A 21,449-nucleotide genomic window follows, 5' to 3' on the forward strand; every position below is an offset into this window, starting at 1 on the left:
CTTCCCTCAAGGCTTGGTTATGTGTATGTAGACACGCCCAGAAAGAAGTTAGTGAGTTCGAAGGGATGCCAGGAGAGAGTTCCTGCTGTGATGAGTTTATTTAGCTTGTGTTGGGATTTGACTTACTAAAAGACAATTTCTATGATGGCTCTCATGGCTAATGGTATCATTGTTCAGCGAATGAAGAGCAAATTTCTGTGTAACTCCAAGCACTGAGATGAGAGCTGTCTCCGATGGGTGATGAGATGGGTGTCTTCTCAGTTTCGGCTCACTCCCCCCCCCCTTAAGACATCCAGATGAATGCTAGCATTTAGATGGGTCCAAACTGTAGTGCACTCTCTTTGTCCCTGTCTGGGTGAGTGAATTGCTGTTGTTAGGAGATGTTGGTACCAGAAGACAAGCAGGTAGGTAGGCTGCAGCTGCTATATTGATTTCATTGGCTTTCCGGTTATTTTCACTAAGGCTAAGTCAGGATCCTTTAAGACCAGACCTTCCAACTATCAGGGTTTTTTTTAAATTCTTTAATTACAGCCATGAAGCAGTGTGTTCAGTATACTGTGTGTAGCGACCCATTTTCTCTACTGTTTTCAGGTAACCATCCCTGTAATTGGTCTGTGCCCTACCAGAATCACTGCATCCTCTTGCAGTGTCACCAGCTGAACATGTGCCAGAATGCCGGAGAACAAGACATCAAAGATCTGCTTGGAGGTAACGTCATGCTTCAGGCTCCTGCTAAATCCAGGATCCTGGTCCTTTTGCTTTAAATGCCTATGTTTAGACCTTGACTGGCTTTCAGCCGAGGGAGTTGGGTTGTGAAATGCCTGCAGGATGATCTGTAGGTAAAGTCGGTTCACTGGAAAAACTGTTTCACTAGCCTTATAAGGGCTCTGGCACTTACATGTGCATGATGTGTCTTTGAGTAACTTTTGCAACTGTTACTGAGTAACAGGTTGTCTCCATGTTGAAGACATCGTTCATTCAAGCCGTTTGCACTCCACACGCTGTCCTTTGGAAAATAGAGGCATAACAGATGTATTTATACTTTTTAAGAGAAAGGAGAATGTCTTGGCATTGTTTTTTCTGAGATTACCAGGATTTTGTGCCAGAGGCAGCAGGCTGCTTCTATAATCAGAGCAGCCTTAGCAGCAATTGCTCATGGAGACTCTCCAGTGCCAGGGTCTTCATTTTTAATTAAGTGACACAATAACAAAACAGAGCTTGTTGGTAATTGGGGAATCAATCTTCTAAAGTATGTTTCAAGAGTTCACTGTACCCAAGCTTAACAAAAAGAAAGTTTGTCCATGGTTCTTTTGGGTTGGCAAAGATTTGTCTGCAACGTAGCAACCAGACCTTTGATAAGCAGATGGGATTTATGTCACTGTAAATCTAGATCACTAGTTGTGAAGGAAATTCTCCCGAAGTATGAAGGTGTAAGTGGAAATTTCCACTCAGTTTTGAGAGGTGAAAATTATGAATCTAAGCACGAAGGCTTTTGTCAATGCTGTGTAACTTTGAAAGCATGAGTCTTCTCAGGAGCAGGCATTCATAATGCTGCTCCTGTTGATAATGTGCTTCTGCATTGTAGCTCTGTACTTCGTTACCCCCCTTTTGTGGAATTAATTCCCTGGCTGGGCAAATGCCAGAGGTCTGTGGCGAAAAAAACACAAACAAACAAACCAACCAACCCCAAAGGGATTATGTGCAATAAAGGCAGGGGTCTGAGTTTTCATGTTCTTGCTGACTTCAGGACTGATTTATTCCAGTTGTACTACATGTACTGCAGAATACATGTTCTGCTTTGCATGTTGGGGTTATGAGGTCAGATTTGAGCTTGAGAGTTTTATTCTTATGAAACTCCTTGGTTTTGTCTTTTTGAAGAAATTGTCAGTGGGAAAAGGGAAACAGTTCTATTTCACCACCAAAGCTATCCACAGAAAAAGGAGAGGATGGTGAATGCACGAGTTGACCGACACAATGCGGAAAAGCTGTTTTCCTCAACTGCTCAGACTCGCAAGGTACACTTGAGGCATTTGCTTGAGGTTGAGAGTGAAGATGTAACAACAAATGCAAGCAAAACAATTGCAAGCAATGCTGCTACTACCAGCACAGTGACCACCACCACAGCGACCACCACCACTGCCACAGCTGTAACAACAAACTTTACAAACGCAACTGTCCTTGCTACAGCTTACAAAACAACTGCCGAAGCCTCAAACACCCCTGAAGGTTCTGATCTCCTTGCTGAAGCCATGTCACTGACTGCCTCTTCTCCCACTTCTGGCAACATCCCTGCTTCCACTTCTAGCCGTGTCACCGAGCTTGTGACCACCACCGAAAAATCAGGAAATAGCAGCTCTGTCTCAGTATTGTCCCCCACTTATACTTCTGCTCCCCTCACTGTCATTTCCGAAGCAGGTACTCAAATGTCTCAAACAGAGCAGTTTAACCCAGCTGCCACCACCACCAGCACTCCCCGCTCTAGTAGGCCCGCCACTGTTGAAGCTGGCCCGAAGACACTGAGCACAACATTGACCACCCTCATTCCGCAGGATGCAGGAACATCTTCCACTGCTTCCACTCATGCAATGGCCCTCACCCGCTTGGAGAGTTCACACTCTGCAAATCCACTGCCTGTTGTTACGTTGCTATATCTAGAGCCAGAAGCAAGTACAGCCACAACATCCTTGAGTGAATCAACTTCTCTTCTGGGCTCTACAGGAGGTACCACAGTTTTAACTACTGCCTCTACAGCAGAAACTATGACTGGGCATGGGATAAAGTCAACATCTCACATTTTTTCAACAACCATGGCTCCAGCAGACGCACCAAAAACAACAGCTTCGGGCCTTGCAGAAACTCAGGACATGGACAATGAGTATCTTCTCATTGCTGCAGAGCCCCTGACTCAGTACTTAGTGGATAAAAGTTCGCTTCTTGCGGTGCTTTTAGTTGGTACGGTTTTTTTCATAACTGTTATAGTTCTTTTCCTTATGCAGGCCTATGAGAGCTACAAGAAGAAGGATTACACACAAGTGGATTACCTGATCAATGGAATGTATGTGGACTCGGAGATGTGAAAGGGTGGGGATAAAACAGTGGGCAGAGAGGTGGAAAGGAGATTGAAAGCCTGCCTGACTTGTTTTTCTTTCCTGTTTGCCTATAACACAAACTGAAAGTGCTTCCAAATTTACTTCTAGTGCAATTGAGGAGAAATGCCATGTACTGTATTAAGAAAAAAAAAAAATTATTCAGCTGTGCAACAGGTTGCTGTAAAAAAACAAAAAAAGTAATTTTTAAAACTTCCATAATGCACAATAGCTTTGGCCATTATTTTTCATTGCAAAACAAACCTAACAAGGGGTAAGCCATCATCCTCGGAAAATGCTGTGGCACTTTTTCAACTGTTTACAGTGCAAGTTCCTTGTGTTTCATTTGTTTCACGTGTGCTCCTCTGAAAACAGAGCAAAGGATGCTCTCACCTTTTGCAAAGTGCTCTGAAATCGCCAGATGAGAAGTGTGGTGTATTGCTGCAACAGGGAACTTTTAATCCAATGTGTGTCATGTTTCAGTATGCTTCTTGCTTGTGAAGAAGTCTGTTTACAAGGCATTGTAAACTCTGTTTACTGCTAACCCAACATATCTTTTCACCATGGAGCAGATTACTGTGCCTCTGCACTTAAATAATCTTATTTTTGTATTCACTTAATAAATGGGGCCCTGGAAGGGCATATCTTGTTGCATTTCTGTTTTCATTCCTGTCCCTGCCAGTTCAGAAGTAGGCAAGTGGGCTTTTGGGGCTTAAGCAAATTAGCTCTACTTCAATATTCCAAGTATGGGGGCTTTGAAGACCTCACTGGAAGTATGGACATGTCACAGAAGATGCTGATCATCTTCCAGGGTACTGCTTCTGTAATTTCAGAGCAGTATGCTGCTAGTCTCCCAGGTATGCAGACCCATTCACTGCTGCTTGTCTTTCATGTATAGAGCATCAGGCTCTGTTTTGGTTTTTGTTTTGCATTTAGGACCAGCTCAGAGTTGCTAGTAATTTGGAAACCTTATTGCACGTGCAGTTGCAGCTCACCTCTTAAGATCTGCAGCTGAGAGAGTGAGTAGAAAACACTTGATTTTTGGCAAGTATTCTTCAGTGATTAATGCATCTTATTTGAATGACACATACATACCACTAGCAAAATGCTGGATCAAGGTGCATTGGTTTGTTTTCTTTTTTTTAAACTAGATTGATAGCTTGTCTCTGACTTCGAACTAGGTGGCTATTCTTTAATCCTGCTTGCATGTAATCTTGAGGCTGATAATAGGCAAACCTCAGAATTTGAGCTTTTGGGTTTTGGTTTGCTTATTTATCCAAATTCTTTCGCTGTTTAGAATTTGGAGGGAGTCTTTACCCTGGAAGAGGTTACTTTGTAGACTTCTTGTTCATCACCAAGCTGAAAGTGCTATGAAACAGCTGCCAATAGGACAAGCAGCAGCAGAGGCAAGGGGTTGTTTGAAAGAAATGGGCGGGAGGTAGTTTCCGGAATCTTATCCAATACAAATTTTGATGACAAAATTTCAGCAAGTAGCATATGTTGAGGAAAGGAAAGAGATTGCTTTGGAAGCGAGATGACTTGGTTGTCAGCGTCAGGTTGCATTTTGCAGTGCTTTCGCATGGACTGCATCTGTATGCCAGTAGGTTACGGCATCTCTCAGGGTAAAAGGATAGTATGGTTTTGGGAGTCTCCCTCCTTGGAAGGCTTGAAGTATAAGCCACAAAATTCAGACGACGTTTCCTGGAGAGAAAAAAAAAGTTTGAGGCACTCAATTTTATTGTATTTTACGGTTATTTTTAATTGGTTTCCCCTCAGCAGAAGGAAACTGAACCCTGATTTCTGCCATCTTCCAGGAGCTGCCTGTGTGCAGTATCTATGCAACAAGGTGCTGGGAATATCCTCCAGCATAGCTGGGGAGTTGCACCCCGTTGAGATGCTTGGGACTGTTCACCTCTCAGCACAACTGTTCTGAGCTGTTAGCAGATGTCAGACAGATGCTGCTCTACAACCACAAAGTCCAGAGACTTATCTTTACATAGGGATCTCAGGTTTCACCTTAATTGCAGGTGAGTCACTAACCACAGAGCTAAGCACATGGTCTTCGAGCTCTACTCCAGATACTGAGATAAGAGCTGTCTCCTTGACTGCCTGCCATCTCCCAAGTAAGGAGATGAGTGTTACCTCAGATTCAGCTCACTTCTTTTTCTGCTCATTTTGGCATCTCAGATAAATGCTTGCATTTCGATAGGGTGAATCGAGGCAATAGTGCTCTTCCTTGTAATTTATCCCTGCCTGTGTAAGTGAATTCCTGTCTGTAGGAAGTGCCTTCCTGCATAAAGGGTCAGTGTTGCAGCTGTTCTGCTAGTGCTCTGCAGTATTTTTTTTTTTTTTTTTTTTTAAGTTGCCTGAGCCATTTTCACAAAGGCAAACTATGATCATCAGACTTGTAATTGCTTATCCTGGAAATGGGGAAATTTTTGGATTAACTTTGCGCTAACTGTGGCCTTGTTTCTTTTGGTCTCCATGGATCTCTTCATAGACCCAAAGTTGGACACCAGATTCTGTGGAGTGGAGTGGAAGCTTGTGAAATAATTGCATTGGTTTTTATTCTCTTCTTTGAAGAGATATTAGATTCCTGTACTGATTTCTTGGAGGGAGTAGGAAGGGAAGGGAGAGGAAGGGGACATTACTTAAACAAAACTCTGAAAGAGTTTTCTTTTCTAAAAACAGATACTTTCTAAGATTGGTTTATTAAAAACAAATAAAACCCTCTGGGGATAATTTAAGTGGGTATGATATAATTACAAGAGTTGGAATTGGGTTACAACTCTATTTACAAGAGTCTTAGGGAGTTTCTCATGGACACGGTGAGAATATTACAACTACATCATGGCTAAAAGAAACCATCACCATAAAAATCTTTGTGGCTTCTTAGCAGGTTCTTACAGGAAGGTGAGTACTCATCAGAAGCTTGTTGCAGTTCCCACAGCCCTGGTATGTTTACATCCAGGTCTCCTCTTCAGATACTGGCCCAGCCTGTCTTTTTTGTTCTTATTTGAGTTACTGCACTTGAGCTGTGAATTACTTTCTCAGCAGAAACTGAGCTTTTTAGTGTAAGGCTGAGCACCAGAGTGAGTTTTGCCTCAGTTCATTTCCACAGACAAGGTAGAGATCTTCATGCTTACCATAGAATCATAAAATGGTTTGGGTCAGAAGGGAACTTTAAAGGTCATCTAGTCCAACCCCCCTGCAATGAGCAGGGACATCTTCAGCTAGATCAGGTAGCTCAGAGCCCTGTCCAGCCTGACCTTGAATGTTTCCAGGGATGGGGCATCTACCACCTCTGGGCAACCTTTTCCAGTGTTTCACCACCCTCATCATAAAAAAATTTCTTCCTTATTATCTAGTCTGGATCTATTCTCTTAGTTTAAAACTGTTACCCCCTGTCCTGTTGCAATGGTGCTCAAAGTGCAGTGCCAGCTGGAGAAATGTCAAGTAGGTTTTTCTTTGCATCCCAATGGTTTTGTCTCATACTAGCTTAGTTTAGGCATTAAAAAATAAAAATACTGGGCTGGAGCCTGGCCTCTGAAAGTCAAAGTGTGTTTTGTGGCTTGTACATTGAAACCCAATTGTAAAGATGTGGCAGCTTTGCTGGTTCTGTTTTGCATCTAGCTACTCGTGAGCATTGAAGAAGGAGAGCAGTGGGACTGTGGAAGGTGGATTGCATATGCAGTCCTCTAAAGGGCTTTTCTGTAGTGGTGGCTTGATACGCAAGTCCGAAGCAATTAGGATTTCATCCCTTCTGGCTCTTTTTGTGTTTGAGATCACCAGCAGCAAACATTCACTTGGTTGTTTCTACCTCCAACCCATTGTTTCTGTTTGGGCTAAAGCCAGCCTCCTAGAATGGCTTCACTTGTTTTGCTTTTGAGGCTGCAAATGGTGGCAAATCTATTGCATTTCATAGTGTAGTGTTGCAATAGTTAATAGTGAGTATGTTAGATAAGGAAATGCAACACCTTTGAAAGTTTGCTTGCAGAATTCACAATATAACAATAGACGGGATCCTACCAAGTTATCTAGAAGACATCTGCCAAGGGACTGCCAAAAACAACATTCCGCTGCTGTGAAGCATAGCATATCTGACGCATATAGGGTTTCAGCCTGTTGCATGGCCTCTTTGTCAGTAAAACACAGGGACATCCTGGAATTAAATTTAAATTAGATTAATTCTAAATGCCACCTCCCTCTTACTTAATTGCCTGTATTAGAAGTATGTTGTTCTAGACAGCAGAGAAGAAAGGAAATAATAGAGTATTAAAACATTTAAAGGAATAATAGGAATGAAGAACTTTTCAACTGCAAATGTGAGTTTGCAATATGCCATGTGGTGTCCAGAGAATTGGGGAGCATATGCAGTACTCTTATGCATGACCTTTAAAACAGCTAATGCATGTAGTTGGAAAACACCCAGGGAGCTCTGGAAACAGAGGTATCATGGAATTGGTTTCTCTGGATTTGTCCGGTGGCTCCTCATTTCTGGCATCAAAAAAGGAAACCTGAGCCCTGCCCTACTGGAGCATTTCTGAGAGCTTTTTCCACTGTGCGTTCTCTGGTATGCAGTAAAGGCAAGTTCATATTGTAGCATGTCCCCTGACCAGGGCAACTCTAGTTGTCTCCTTTCCATGGCCTCTTAAGTCTCGTGAAACTTAATTACCTTTGTTGTGCTTGGCTGAAGTTGGCCCATGCGTTCAAAAGCAAATGCTTTCATCTTGCACAAAGTATGGGCTCGTAAGTCTGTGCTTTTCTAGAAGAAACCAGGCTAAACAGCAGCAAAGCCTAGAGCTGTAGCGATTCCTATCTGCTAGAAGGCCTAAGTAGTTCAGGGTTAGGCCTCTGCTTTGACTTTTTGGTCTTGCTGGATAGCTAGTTATTGTGGGCAAGCTGGTCTTTGCTCTACAGCATTTTGGGTCAACTTCCTTGTAGTTTCATGTCCTTGGACCTTGTCTTTCTGTGCTGTTGCTAGGCTCGATAATGTATTTAGAGCAGTCCTGCCTTGGCTGAGAGATGCCAGCAGGTTGTGCTGCAGGGCAGCTCTTCTGGAGCTTGCCTGTTCAGCCTCCCTCTGGCAGGGAAACCCCAAAGGGTCTGGGGAAAAAAGAGTCTCCGTCTGATCTGGGGCTTCCTGGTTAGCCCTGGGTGATGTTCAACTCGTGCCTTGGCTGGAGTTATGTTTGAAGTACGAAGTATGTTTGAAGGAGAGGTCTTTTGCTGGCATGCAGAACTTGCCCAGCATCCTGCTGGTTCCAGTTAAAAAGACTAAAGCTGTTTGGATGGGACTGTACAATCTGTTTGAAAAAGCAAACAAATAACTTGTCTTCATGAAAAGTGGCTAAATATTTTAACACCTTCAAGCTGGGACAAGTGAAAGCAATTACACTGGTTTGAGGGTCATGGACTTATGCAAGTGGTTCCTGTTCTTCACTGCATGCAGATGAAATTGTAGAGCCCAAGCTTGTGAGTGTAAACACTGTTAAATCTTTCTGCATAACTCTTATAACACTAAGGAATGGAGAAGAAAGGAGGAGGGATTTATTCAGCTTGAAAATGCTCACATTTAGAAATGACTATTCGTGGCTAGTTTGAAAAAAAAAAAGTCCAAGATTTAACTGAATTCTAGACTTAGATTAATCATAAACTCTGCTCTAAGGTCTTGAGATCTCAGCCACTGCTGCAGATTAGAAGGTGAGAATTTTCAAAAGTATCTAAACAGGGACATAAAATCCCAGAGTTATGTTGTGATTTCTCACATGTGCGCCCCCCTGCTGTAGGCATGTTTCTGAGCAACTTTGCTCATCCTTGGTCAATGCAGCTAAGCTGAAGTCAGCAGCTGAATAATGATTAATGTAAGCTGTACCATGGGGCAGAAGTTCCCCATGCTCTTGGGAAACTGAGACACCTTTTACTGCAGTAGGGGAATGGGGAGGTGCACAGTGGCTGCCAGCTGGTCCTGCACCCTCGTGGCATCAGGCAATAACAAGAATATCCTCGGTATGGTGTGGTACCTTGTGTGATCCAGGTGTTGCCAGCAAGCAGATGAGCCTGTAAAGTGCCAGAAAAGAGAGTTTGCTCAGGGAGGAAGCTTTGCTGATATCAGTGCACAGGGCAGTACTGTTGGGGAGCAGCTGAAATCCTTACTGATGACTTTAATTAGAACTAGGTAAAGCCTGTTATGTAGGTATGTGCTAATATGGCTATTTAAGGTGCACAGGGTAAATGGAAGAGACTTGTGCTCTGGATGAATGTGCTGTGTACTTCTGACCAGCTTAGTTACGGGGACCTGTTGCTGGTAGAAGATGGCTCTAAACTGGTTCCTCCTGTGTACATACTGGTGAATATTCCCAACAGTGAGAGATCAGCAGCAGCACTGTGTGCTACAAGCCAATGTCTACAGGTTCCAGGCAGAAAGGCTGTCTGATCTGTAGGATAAAAGCCAGCTCTTCTATCTCATTCTCCTTTTTGCTGGGTCGAAGTGCATTGCAAGGATGTTATACAAGCTGAAGGCAATTTTTTTTTTTTTTCTGATTTATTGATTTTTATGTATTCCTACGTGTCTTCAGCATTTAGACTGTGCTTGGTATTGTGCTAAAGATCTTCAGAAAAAATGAGCTTCCCTGGAAATGGCACCCTGGAGTGGGTTAGTTTTCACTGGAGCTTTCCCCAAGGCCCAGCCCCCAGCTGGGGTTGAAGTCCCCCACGTCTCACAGAGGGTCAGGCAGGTTCCTGTGGTCCAGAACTGCCTTGGGAATTTCTGTGGAAAGTTTTGCACTTTTCTTTCTACTCCAGTCTGCAAGAAGTAGAGAGACTCTTCTGCAGGAGAGAGCAATGTAGTCCGCCAGCAGTTTGTGATGTGCAGTGAGCATCCCATTTTGAAGGAAATGGTGAGCATCATTAACATGGTCTCCGTGCTTCTCCTGGATCACACGCAGCCCTGGGGTCCGTTTGTAGCCAAACATAAAGCTTTTTCAAAAGATGATCTCACCAGTTGAAAACCACATGCATGTGAACCAAAGCAGGAAGGGGAGCAGTGGCTGAAAGGGATGGAGGGCTCCACATGGGCAGCAGATGCACATGGCTTGCACTGGGACAACCCATGTGTTTTTTTCCAGCTGTGAGCCTTGGTTCTGCCATCAGTGTGTGCGGGGCTTGGTAGAGTGTCCTTTTCTTTGAATGTTTGCAGTTTCGTTAACCAGCAGGGAATTCTGGAAAATGTTAGTGAGAGCTGTCAGACTGTGTAATGATCTCCCAAGGGAAGGAGTAGCAGCCCTACAGGAGTTCAAAACCTTACAGGCTAATGTAGTACAGGAAGAATCCTGGGGATGAATGGGGTGACCTGAGAACTTTTCTGTGAAGAGGTAATGAATGACAGAAGAAATCAGATGAGCTGGAGGGAACTGTATGCACGCTAAAGGAAAAGAAGGAATAGGCATTCCCATGAAGAACAGTCCTTTCTTAACTGGACTGGGCTATTGGTCTTCATGCTTCTGGGTGTACGTGATTGCTGGCCAGATGAAAGAGAAATACACCTCTGTATGCATTTGTACAGAACTGTCTGCAGAGGTAATCAAAAGCCAGAACAGAAGCATTCTTTGAGGTACCTGATGTTAGGGCTGAAGAGGTGTTGTTACCCTGTTGACTTGAGTTGCTAGCTGAAAATACTGGGCTTTGCTGATCCACATAGCAGGGTCACGGAGCCAGTTTCTGGCCACAGGACTGTGTAAAGGTTTGCTTCATTACCTTGTCCTTTTCCTAGCTCAGCTTTAAAGCTCTTTCCAATTGCCTGTCACTAGGGAGAGAGCACTGCAGCGGCAAGGTGAGACTGCCTCATCTCCCTAGTAGGGTGCATGGATACCCACTTGGCTGCTCTCTCCCACCCCACAACATGTGTGCGTTCATGTGTGCATGTGTTGGTCTAGGAACTGTCATCCCACAACAGCTTTGAAGTATATATACTTCACCCATTGCCAACACAGATGTCACTGCTCCTTTCAAAGGAAAATGCAAGACCTCTCCTGTAAAAAAAGGCATGTGTGAGATGTCTCTCCCACATTTCTGAATCTGTTTGGCTCCAGCCCTGAAGCATGAGGTTTAATATTCCTTCATGTCTTGCCATTTCCTGCCAAAAATGACCAGCAAGGTGCCACAGAGAGACTAATCCTTATTCTGAGATTTATTACACCACAAACCCACCTTTACCACTGCTAATTAAACTCCACTTATCAAATGACCATGTACCTTTTGCAGGGCTGGCATGTGCTATCTGTTTGTTCTCTTTCTGTGGTCATTCCAGTGAGTTGAGGAGGTCATAATGTAGATGAGACTAATAATAAACCTGCACTAAAAGCAGCTGCATTGTGGAGGAATTTTAAACCCAAAAGAAAAGCAGGCAGGGACAGTTTTAACCGCAATGTGCTCTTTAATTGAAACCTGGGCTGGAGCTGACCTGCCTGCCTTGCGATACCATGTGGGTTGGGATGCAGTCTGCATTGTTAACCTACTGCTATAATATTTACACAGACAATTTTAGCCTCTGACAATGGGAAAATTATTTTCTTTGCAGCCTTTTGGCTTGAGCCACCCACGTGCCATGGGAGACAGGAGGTCACAGGAGCTCTGGCATCCGTCCTTCTGCAAGGTTCTTATGCTTCTGACAGGTAAACAGTCACTGGGCAGGAGACAGGAGTACTTCTGGGGAAGGTGGATTTTAAATCGCCTCACCTTGTCTTTTGTTCATCCCCTAGCTATAGCAGCCTTGCTGAAGGCTTTTTCCAGTGCAGATCCCTCTCATTGTGTGCTTATGTAGGCTTCACAAGAGACCCTTGCCTTAAAGACCCTTCCCTCTAATAGCTGGCTTTAAATTGTACTGGTGGAGCTGGGCAAGGGTGTGGGACAGACGGAGCAACCTGTGCTGCAAGTTGAGTTGGGGCTGAGGTGCCAAGGCAGGTCACGGGAAGGCTGAGACTGCTTTTTTTTTTCCCCTTCTTTTTTTTTTCTCTCTGAGGTTTCCAAAGTGCCTGGCCAATACATTTTAGCTTTGGCTGTCATGTGTTGGGGATGTGCTGCAGCATCACCTATTTGAGCCAGCAGAACCTAGAGAAAAAGGGATGTCCTAAGAGAAAGGCCGTGCTAGTGAGGTCTCTGGGCTGATTTGCTGAAACAGCTTGGGCAAATGAAGACTTCGGTTGCTGATGTCACTGGGACCTCCTGAGGTGCTGCCTCATTCACTGGGAATCTGGACCACAAGCTAAACCAGAAGGTTTCCCAAGCACAGCTGCTGCTCAGCCCCGAGCAGGGGTGAGCCGTGGCTGCCCTAGCCAAGCAACAGCTGTTTTGTGTTACTAGGGCCTGATAACAACTTCCTCTTCCCTGTGTGTATGCTGGTGGCTTGGTGCTTGTGGGGCCATAGCTGCTGCCTGCCCTTGGCACTGCTCTCCGGGTGATCTGTGTGTGCAGGCAGCAGAAGGGAGGGCAAAATGCTGATTTTCTAGCCTTGGTGTCAGGGCAGGGTTTCTCCTGTTGGCTCAGAAAAGAAGGGGGTAGGAGAACTGAAAATGAGCTGAGGGGGCTGCTGCTGCTTGCTTTTGGGCCAGCTGTTCTTGCTCTGTGGCCCGCTCAGCTGCATTCACCAGAGTCAGGGAAGGGCAGAAAATGGGAGTGTTCAGCAAGCTACAGTAAAAGTAGAGAGCAGGAGGAAGAAGAGACAGGTCCTTGAAGTTTCTTATCGAGCACCCTGTCTGTTGAACTTTGGCTACCTGCTCAGGAAGAGCAGTCCTTGCGTGGGCAGGCTGATGAAGAACACCAGGTTCTCCTCTTGCTTGTAAGACTGGATGGAGGGATGAGCCTGGACAGCTAGCAAAGCAGCGGCCGTGGGATGGGTGAGAGCATGGAGGGGAGAGTGGCTGCACCTTGTTCATCCTGGATACAACACAGTGTGATCAAATGCACTGGTGAACCTCGCTTCCTGATGGCGCATTTGCCAGGATGTGGTACTTGATGTTGTCACCAGCCTAGGAGATTTAGGTGTGCCTGAAAAATGTCACGAGTAAGCTGTGCCATGTGTCATGATACAGCTGCTGTAGAGAATGCAGGCCACTTGAAGCTGGAGGAGATGACCCCATTGGCTTGGTGGTGTTGAAGCCAGGGCCAGAGAGTCACTTAGGCTCTGTAGTCTTCTAACGTGTTGTATCGGTGGCACTGACAGTTTCCTGTAGTGCAGGTGCCTGGAAATGGGTGACAAGTGAATTCAAGTGACAAAAGCCAGCCTTCCTTCTCATGCTCTGGAACACCTTACTGGTGGGGTGCATTCTCCATCCTTCTATGGCTGTCACCTGAAGGCCAGAGGTACTTTTAGATCTTGAGACAGAAGAGCAAGAGATGCTTCCTTAATGTTGCACTCTCCAGAGTAGCTGACACAGGAATGTGCTACAAAGCATTTAGCCTTCAAGTGCATAAAAAGAAGAGAAGTTGACCAGCCCCTCCTACGCAATATGGCTTTTATTAGTTGATATTTAATTATTTAAAATATTTAGTCATGCTCCCTTTGCATTAGGCTGGAAGCATACATATACTGAGATGCTGCCCATGGCTTGAAGAGCTTGTGACCTGTACAGACTAGACATCTTTGGGGTATCAAAGAGAGTGAATGCAGAGAAGTAGCAACTAACTTAGGGAGGTAGAGGAGAAGACTGATGAAGTCAAAAGAAGTGGCTGGGCCTCTAGTTTCCAGTTTACTGTTTCCTGCCCCATCCATGACAATACAGCTTCTGCTGTTTTTATACAAGAAGAAGGATCTATGGTAAGGGGAGAAGGAAACAGAAGCTCTCCTGCTCTAGAGGTAGTGTCAGTTCTGCTTTGAAGCTTTCCACGAGGCATCGGCTCACCATCAGAGATGTCAGCTCCAAATAAAACTGTTCCAGGACGTTTCCTCAGCGTGCTGCGCCGTGGCAGTCTGCGTTGGCTGTAACGCTGAGCAGACTGCTTGGGGTGGTTTGGAAGAGCAACAAACTGCCTGCCAGGAAACATGCCTTCATTTTGTGGCAGGCCAGGAGAAAATGTGTGCAGGGCTGCAGTTGTTTTGCATGTAAGAGACACTGGGTATTTCAAATCGCAGGAGAGGGAACATGGTACCGAGGCTCAGCATGCGTTGAAAGGACCAGAGATGGTCTGCTGAGTACAAGGTCCTAAAATACATGGATTTTCATAAAAATGTATTTCTAGCCTTGTCTGGGATGTGGGTAGCCATGGCAAAAAGAAAGGGACTTTTTGTTGTCCAATATCTACGCTCCTTCTGCTAGCTGGATAAGAGTCTTGTGTTGAACCTGTGGCTTCATGCTGCTGTTCTGTCAGCTATAGGCCCTGTTTGAGGTGTCAGTTGATCAGGCATTTGTTCCCCAGGGGTTGCTGCATCTTCTGTGGCACTGATTCGGCTATTTCTGCTGCTCTGCTCTGTACTGAATTAACAGCACGACTTGTTGGGGGTGGGAGGGTGTTGCTTGCTTTTTTACTTTTTCAACAAAAAAAATCAGGAACAGGCTGTTCTCTGGCATCATCTTACTCTCTTTGGATGTTGGATGCAACCTTTCCTTTAAACCACCTTCCTTTGACCTGAAGAACAGGCTCTGCATAATGTCTTTTCTGGCATTCAAGGGCCATGAGCTCCATCACTGTTGTTGCTATTGAGTGGTTATTGCCTAAAAGACTCATCTCTGGATTTGTTCCTGGATTTTAAGTAGCGGATTCTGGGTAGGTTAGCTCAGTAGGCATTGATGTGATTCAGCTAATTTGAGATGTGTTTTCACTGGAACACTAACAAGTGCGTGTCTGAGCCAACTTTAAAAGTTCTGTTTTCTTGGTGAAGTGCGGTATTGCTCAAGACAAGGTGACAGAATATTTATTCTAACTTTTAAATCATGGCAACAGTTGTATTTTTCCCTGCCTACTCACTGCCTTAAAACTAAAAAACAGCTGAACCAAACTTTCCAAAATGTTAGGCAGAAACCAGAAGGGCAAAATTTCACCTGAAAAGGTTAAAGTTTAAGGAAGTTGCTTACAACTGAAAAAAGCCATTTGAGAATAGAAATGAGAGCTGTCCATACGTGCATCTCTTCTAATATTAATGGTAATAAGAGTGCTAGATGGCCAAGGAGCGTTTTATAGGTACTTCAAGTACCTAAGAAGATGCCAAAAGTCTGTCATGTCGACAGGTCTTAACAGCATTGCACAACAGCTCTTCAGAAGTGGAGAAAACTGGTTCCTGGTGAAAATTGAAGTAAGTAAAGGGAACTATAATTACTCCAGCTGGCCAGTAAGACTTCTAAAACTTTGCCTGCTGTGAACTGTGTCAAAAGTGGTCAGTTCTCCACTTTGCATCTCACACAGAAAAGGAACCTCTGAGAGCAAAGCTTTAGCTAGCACTGTGCAAAGGTACAGAGCTCAACCTGGGAAGGGAATAATCTAGTAAAATTCAAATGCTACCTCTGGCAGCACAAGGTATTTTATTGGCAGCTGTTTATTCAAGTGTTGACTCAGCCTACCTTTTGAGATCTGACAAGATCAAGAGCCCTAAAGGGCTATGGCCATGGGCATTAATAAAGCAATCTCGTTAAGAGATAATTAAGTCACATTTATTAAATTCCTAATTAAGCAGCCAACTGTAAGTTTGTTAGGTAAGGAATGCTCAGTTGGGATTATTCACTTTCCACGCCCTAGCAAAAGGTTAAGGGGGGGGGGGGGGGGAACCAAAAAATCCCCCGCCTTCTGGAATATAATTTATATTTTAGGTGTGGTGCCTGTGGAGGAAGCAAAGACTAAAGCCTCTGCCCTGCTGAGATGGAGGGAGAGCATTTCCAGAAAGTTACCCACCTCCTTCTGGGAGTGATTGCACAGTGGGAATGGATGGTACCGCAGCAGGAGCTCTGCATAGGTGCTGCTCCTTGGGAACAAGAGAAATGCAAATCTGAACATGGCAAGGGATCTCTGTTTGCCTCCCTTGGTGTCTCAAGCAGCTTGGGTTAAACTCAGCTCTACTGTGAAGCCATGGCCTCAAGTCTTAACTAAGACCACAACCAGACCTGAACTGCAGGCTATGCAATCTGGCCAGACAAAAGGGATGTGGAGAAATGAGATATTTTGCTACCCCTGTTTAACAGATGGGGAAAAACAGGACCTAAGAGGAACTGATGACATACCTAGATGACCTAGGGAAACCATAACTGAAAACTCAGTTGAAGGCTTCTCAGCAACCTCCCTTAAACAGCATATCTTCCCTCTGTACTGTGAAGGCTGGCTTGTCCTCTATATGGGACACTTTGGCCTCCTCAAAACAGTTTTCTGCTCTTACTTTCCATTAGCTTCAGCTCTTTGCAGAATCCCAAACGGGTCAGTTTTTCTCTGCTTAAAGTGAACAACAACAAAAAAACCTGCTGAATTGATATTTACTGGCTTGGGAACATGGGAATTCAGAAGAAAAATGTGTCAGTATTATCTTGGGGTTTTTTGTTTGATGATGCAGAGAGGAGGATGATGGGAGAGGGCTCCACCAGTGCCCATGAACCTTGCACAGAGCTGGCGAGGGCATGGTGATATCGTTGGGTTTGGCCGCACCTAGGGGAGTGGATGGTAGGCAGCAGTGTTTGGCCTGGGGCTCTGGGGCAGACTTCTAGGTGGAGCCTAATAACCTTCCGTTCCTGCTCGTCCTAGCTACTGACAGTAGTCCTGGAACCAGTGCTGGGTTGCTAATTTGCCTCCCAAACTGTGTTCCTTTCCTGAAAACTCTTGTGAAGCCTATCACTAAGATAAATGCCTTGCCACAGGGTTTACCTTCCCTCTCTCCCTTTATGGGATGGACGCACTCATAGCTGTAGACAGCTTGTGTATTTGGACTGATCATAGGCATCTCTGATATTTAGTTTCTATTGTTTATCTGTCTGGTTCAAGCTCCTCTGTTTTCCAGAAGAAGATGACAAAAATGCTGATGGAGTTACTGGAATGGTTAATAGTCTGGGGCACTGATGAGGTCCAGGTTTAGCAACTGCTAGACTGTGGCTCAGGGCAGTGAATTCCAGTCCAAGCTATTTAAACACCTGGCCTGGCTAGGAGGAGTTGTTTCTTTCAGTAGTCCCAGAGCAGCAGTTGGAGTCAGGAATATGAGATTTCCAGATCAAATGAGGATTATTTTCTTTTCATGCACACGCCCTGGACGTAATCTCCAGCCACGGTTAGCATGGATCAAAATTGTGACTGAGGGATAAAAGTGGTAGGCATGTATATACACAGCGATAAGCAGTTTATGAATAGTTTGCACTCCTGTTTTGTCCCTTCAGCCTTTCCTGGTGCCTCTCGTTCTGCTATGGGTTCCTCAGTCTATAACAGGACGTATAGCATTAATGACATTTTTGGCCAGAGCCGAGTCTGCTCCTTGCTGTCCTGAGTCCAATAAACTACTGTCATCAACTTTCAGGCTTTCTTTGACTTGCATGATTTTGAGAGGCCCCTTGCTTCTCACAGCCTGGGGTTTAAGGATGGCAGTAAGCTCAAGGTGCTCCAAGGCTCTTAAACTCTTAACACAGCTCACAAAAGAGAGCTAGTGGTGTGGATGGGCTTATATAAAGCAGACTGAAGCTCAGAAACATAGGGCTTTAGACCAAGTTTCCAGCTAGTTTTATCATTTTCAGTATCTTTTGCCCTTCACCATTGTAGAGCATGGGAGTGTCAAATGGGAGTGTGAGAGTCAAAGGGAGCTGGTCATGCTGCTTTGTTTTACCTTGCCCAGCTCAGGCAGTCTCAATGAAGATCTAGCTTATGAGGTGAGTTGTGAAGATTAAATTCTGATGACGGAGCAGAGGCACTGTGGTGTGGAGCAGTTTGTGCTGCTTCCGCACTTGCATCTAGTCCAGCTCTGGATTCACCTTCAGACCTTCTTTAAGGAAAGCAGGTCTGGTCAGATGAGCTGGATGAGGGACAGGACCTGGAATTAGAGGCTGAGACTATGCATAACAGTTCCTGAAAGACTTTTGTTTGGGGGGTGGCTGCAGCTGGAGCCACATGGTGCGAGGTGTCACCCATTTAGGGTGACAGAGCTTGCATGTAACACGCACAGCTGGACTGTGCCTTAAAGCCATTCACTTCAAATCACTTCAGGTGTTAGCATCATTACAAGGTGGATGAATGTAGACAAGGAGGATGTCTCCTTTTGACTTCTTCCTTTTTCCCATTCAAGTAGCAGGACCATCACTCAGAGCAGTATTTTCTTGAGTATACTGTATCTGGGTCACATTAGTAGCCCTAGTACCTATTTTCATTTCAGCCAGGCAGGAAAGCAGTTAACACAGAGGTGAGATTTCAGATAGGAGCAGTCCCTTGTCTGACAGCTGTTCAGAGTCAGAAATTGTTATAAGGATATAAAGTGCTGGTGAAATGATCTATCAGTCTTGCCTCCCCTGTTGATCTAGGTCCATGGTTTGGTAGAAAGGGATGGTCTTGGGCAGCAGGCAGGGCTGTCTTTGGCAGACCAGGAACACTAGCCAAAACTGAAGCCTCCCTTCATATGGACTTGAATTTGCTGATCTGAATTTGCACTGGCAGAAGCTGAGGGATGCTTGTCACTTTACGTAGATTTATATTCGCAAACACACATTCACTTCTACATACTAATAATACTTTTTTTTCCCCTTTCTTTTCTTTCTGTTAGGTTTGCTTTCTCCATGTGAATTCCAATTTATAGTGATGCTCTTTCTGGTTATTAAGACTCCTTTTCTCTACCCCCTTCCTCTTGCCTCTTTCATAGCCTAAGCCAAAAATATTTGTCTACCACAAGCGATCAATGCCAGATTTGTTGTGTGGGCAGGACTAACAGTGAGTAAGGGATAACAAAACAGAAAATTGATGCTTCACTAAAAACAGACCTGCTGCAGAAGGTAGAAACTGGTTCCTCATGTCGAAGCTAAAGGATAATTAATTGAGCAGTTGGGATGAATTTGGAAAATGATTCTTGGTGAACCACATCCTTCCCGCACTCAGTGAGGAGGCAAAAGATGATACAGTTTTGAAGCAAGCGCAGCAGTGGTGAGAGGGGCCATGTTTGCAGCTGTTGGTGACTAAAGCTGTCTATCGTTTGGCTTTGTTGTAAGAGGTTAGAGCATTATTGCCCAGGGTGCATGCTGGCAATTTTTGAGATCTTCCTTTCTGAATGAGTAGGAATCCATGTGGAGCTCAGTCTCAAGTGGAGCAGACAAACTTTGCAGAGAGAGGGGACACGACAAGGTTTCTTGCTTGCTTGCTTGTCTGTTTTCCCACTGTACTTTGCCTGTCATGCCCACAGTTTTGGGGGACTGTCACTTGCCATGGCCTCAGGCAGTGCCAAACACTGATTTTAGTGAGGGCATCCATACTCTAAGATAGCAAATGGTCTGGTCCGGTCCTGCTGAAGGTAATTTAGACTTAATTTAGTATTTTGTACTCTGGATCAAGCCCTGAAACTTAGCCCAGCTATGTTATTGCACCTACTGAAGATCATTCCATAATTTAATCTGTTGTCCTGTAACCCATGGTCTCTGTACCATCTTACTCAAATGATGTTTTCATCGTTTTACTACAACAGGTTATAGCAGCTGATTCCCAACGCGGCACCTGCTGTTTAATTATAGCTAATAGTTTGTTAGCTACAAGCACCATGGTTGCCAACATGGGGAAGAAACCTGTGCCAGAAACGAGCCGTTCCTGATGTTGGGGAACTGGAGGCTGCTGGAGGACAGGGAGAATGCCAAGCTGAGTCTGGTGCACTCTGAAGGCAATTTGCAGTGAGAGCAAGGGGAGAAATGACCTAAAATGTCCTGGGATAGGGTTAAAAATGTGTACTTCATTGCTAGTCAGGATTTCAGTATGTGACCACTGGAGTTTATTATATCTCTGGTGGTGGTAATGGAAGGCCCTCTATTTTGAAATGTAGGTGCATCTAAACTCTTGTCAAATCATCCCTTAATCTTCCATTCAACAGGCTAGAGGAAAGATGTGTCCCACTGAAACCAGTAGGTGAACCAGTCACTACTTGAATCACTTATTTCCTATGATGCCTATGATGTCCACTGACGACAAATTAGGCAGAGGGCTTGCCATCACGATAGCAGTTAAGTGCCTATAAATTCAATGAAACCCCTGGGTAGGCAGAAGAGACTGCACAGATTGGCACCCTAACTGGGGAAGAGACCAGCAGAACTCAGCTGTGACACTGTCCCAGTATCTGTTTTGCCAAACTAGCACCGTGTGGGCTGGCCAGCTAGTACATGTGCTAGGCAGCTGGTCAGCCTACGTGTAGCTCTTGACTAGCAGCAAAGCGTTATTTTTTTGCCTGGTGGACATGCAACAGGGGAGCTGCAAGTTTTTAACTGTGGAGGTCTCACAGTGAACATGGGACATACATTGCTGGAAAGAGAGTTGTATCAATTCTGCTTTTTCCAGAGCAACTTGTTATCATCAAATGCAGCTTTCCCTCCTCTTGCTGCTGAGTCTTTCTAAAATGGGCTATAACAATTCATTTGAATATTCTCACGAGGCTTTAGAAATACCAACTTGGTCAAATTTATCATTTTCTACAGGCAGCTCTGACTCCCCTTGTCTATTGCCTGGTCTGCACTTTGCGTTCTTTAGTCTTTACTAATTTTGTTCTTGGCATCTTGAATCCATGAGAGTCCTAGACATGCAGGCTGGAAAAGACTTGATAAAATCATGCAATTCTTCCTATGAACAGAGGTAGCATCAAGCATACCTAGACCATCCCGTAGACCATACCTAGACATCTTGACAATGATTTGTCTATATCTGTTCCTGAAGATCCTACATGAAGAGGATTCTACAGTCTCAGTTGTTTACTATAATGCTCATGAAGTTTTATTGCAATGACTAACTGAAATCTTGCTTATTATAAATTTAGCCTTTTATATTCTTTTTCAGGTGGAGAACAATTTGAACAATGTTCTTTAGTTTAAAAAGTTTATGTATTTAAGGTGTTTTGTCATATATTCCTCATTTTTTTCCTGTGAGGCAAAACAACTGTGTTCTTTCTAACTTTTTTCTTAATCATAATTCCTAAACTATCAATATTATTCATTTTCCTTTAACTAGATCACATTTTGGATGAGAGAGAATTGGAAGAGTTTAAAACTCTGCTAAGGTAGAGATCTGCAATTGTAGAAAAACACTTTAATACCAACTCATACAAAACAGTTCCCAGTGTCAGGTGTCTCATAGGGCCAGTAATGAATAGGGAAAATATAAAAATCAGGGTATGCTTGGTCCATAAGGCACTCTCAGCTTTCAGCAATCAGTGGTTTAAAAACTTCCTGAACTGGA

At 44.4% G+C, this 21,449-nt stretch overlaps 1 protein-coding gene across 1 annotated transcript in view; it reads left to right on the top strand.

Moving 5' to 3' along the window:
- Positions 1–3,740, top strand: part of C5H11orf24 (chromosome 5 C11orf24 homolog) — a 28,646-nt gene extending 24,906 nt beyond the window's left edge. Inside the window, exons 5-6 of the mRNA XM_050898060.1 lie at positions 592–708; positions 1,879–3,740. Of these exons, the coding sequence (XP_050754017.1) occupies positions 592–708; positions 1,879–3,077 (1,316 nt within the window). The 3' untranslated portion in view covers positions 3,078–3,740. The remainder of the gene's footprint in view (positions 1–591; positions 709–1,878) is intronic.
- The last annotated feature ends 17,709 nt before the right edge of the window (positions 3,741–21,449 follow it).

The sequence above is a fragment of the Gymnogyps californianus genome, chromosome 5, assembly GCF_018139145.2.
Source record: "Gymnogyps californianus isolate 813 chromosome 5, ASM1813914v2, whole genome shotgun sequence".
Lineage (NCBI taxonomy): Eukaryota > Metazoa > Chordata > Aves > Accipitriformes > Cathartidae > Gymnogyps > Gymnogyps californianus.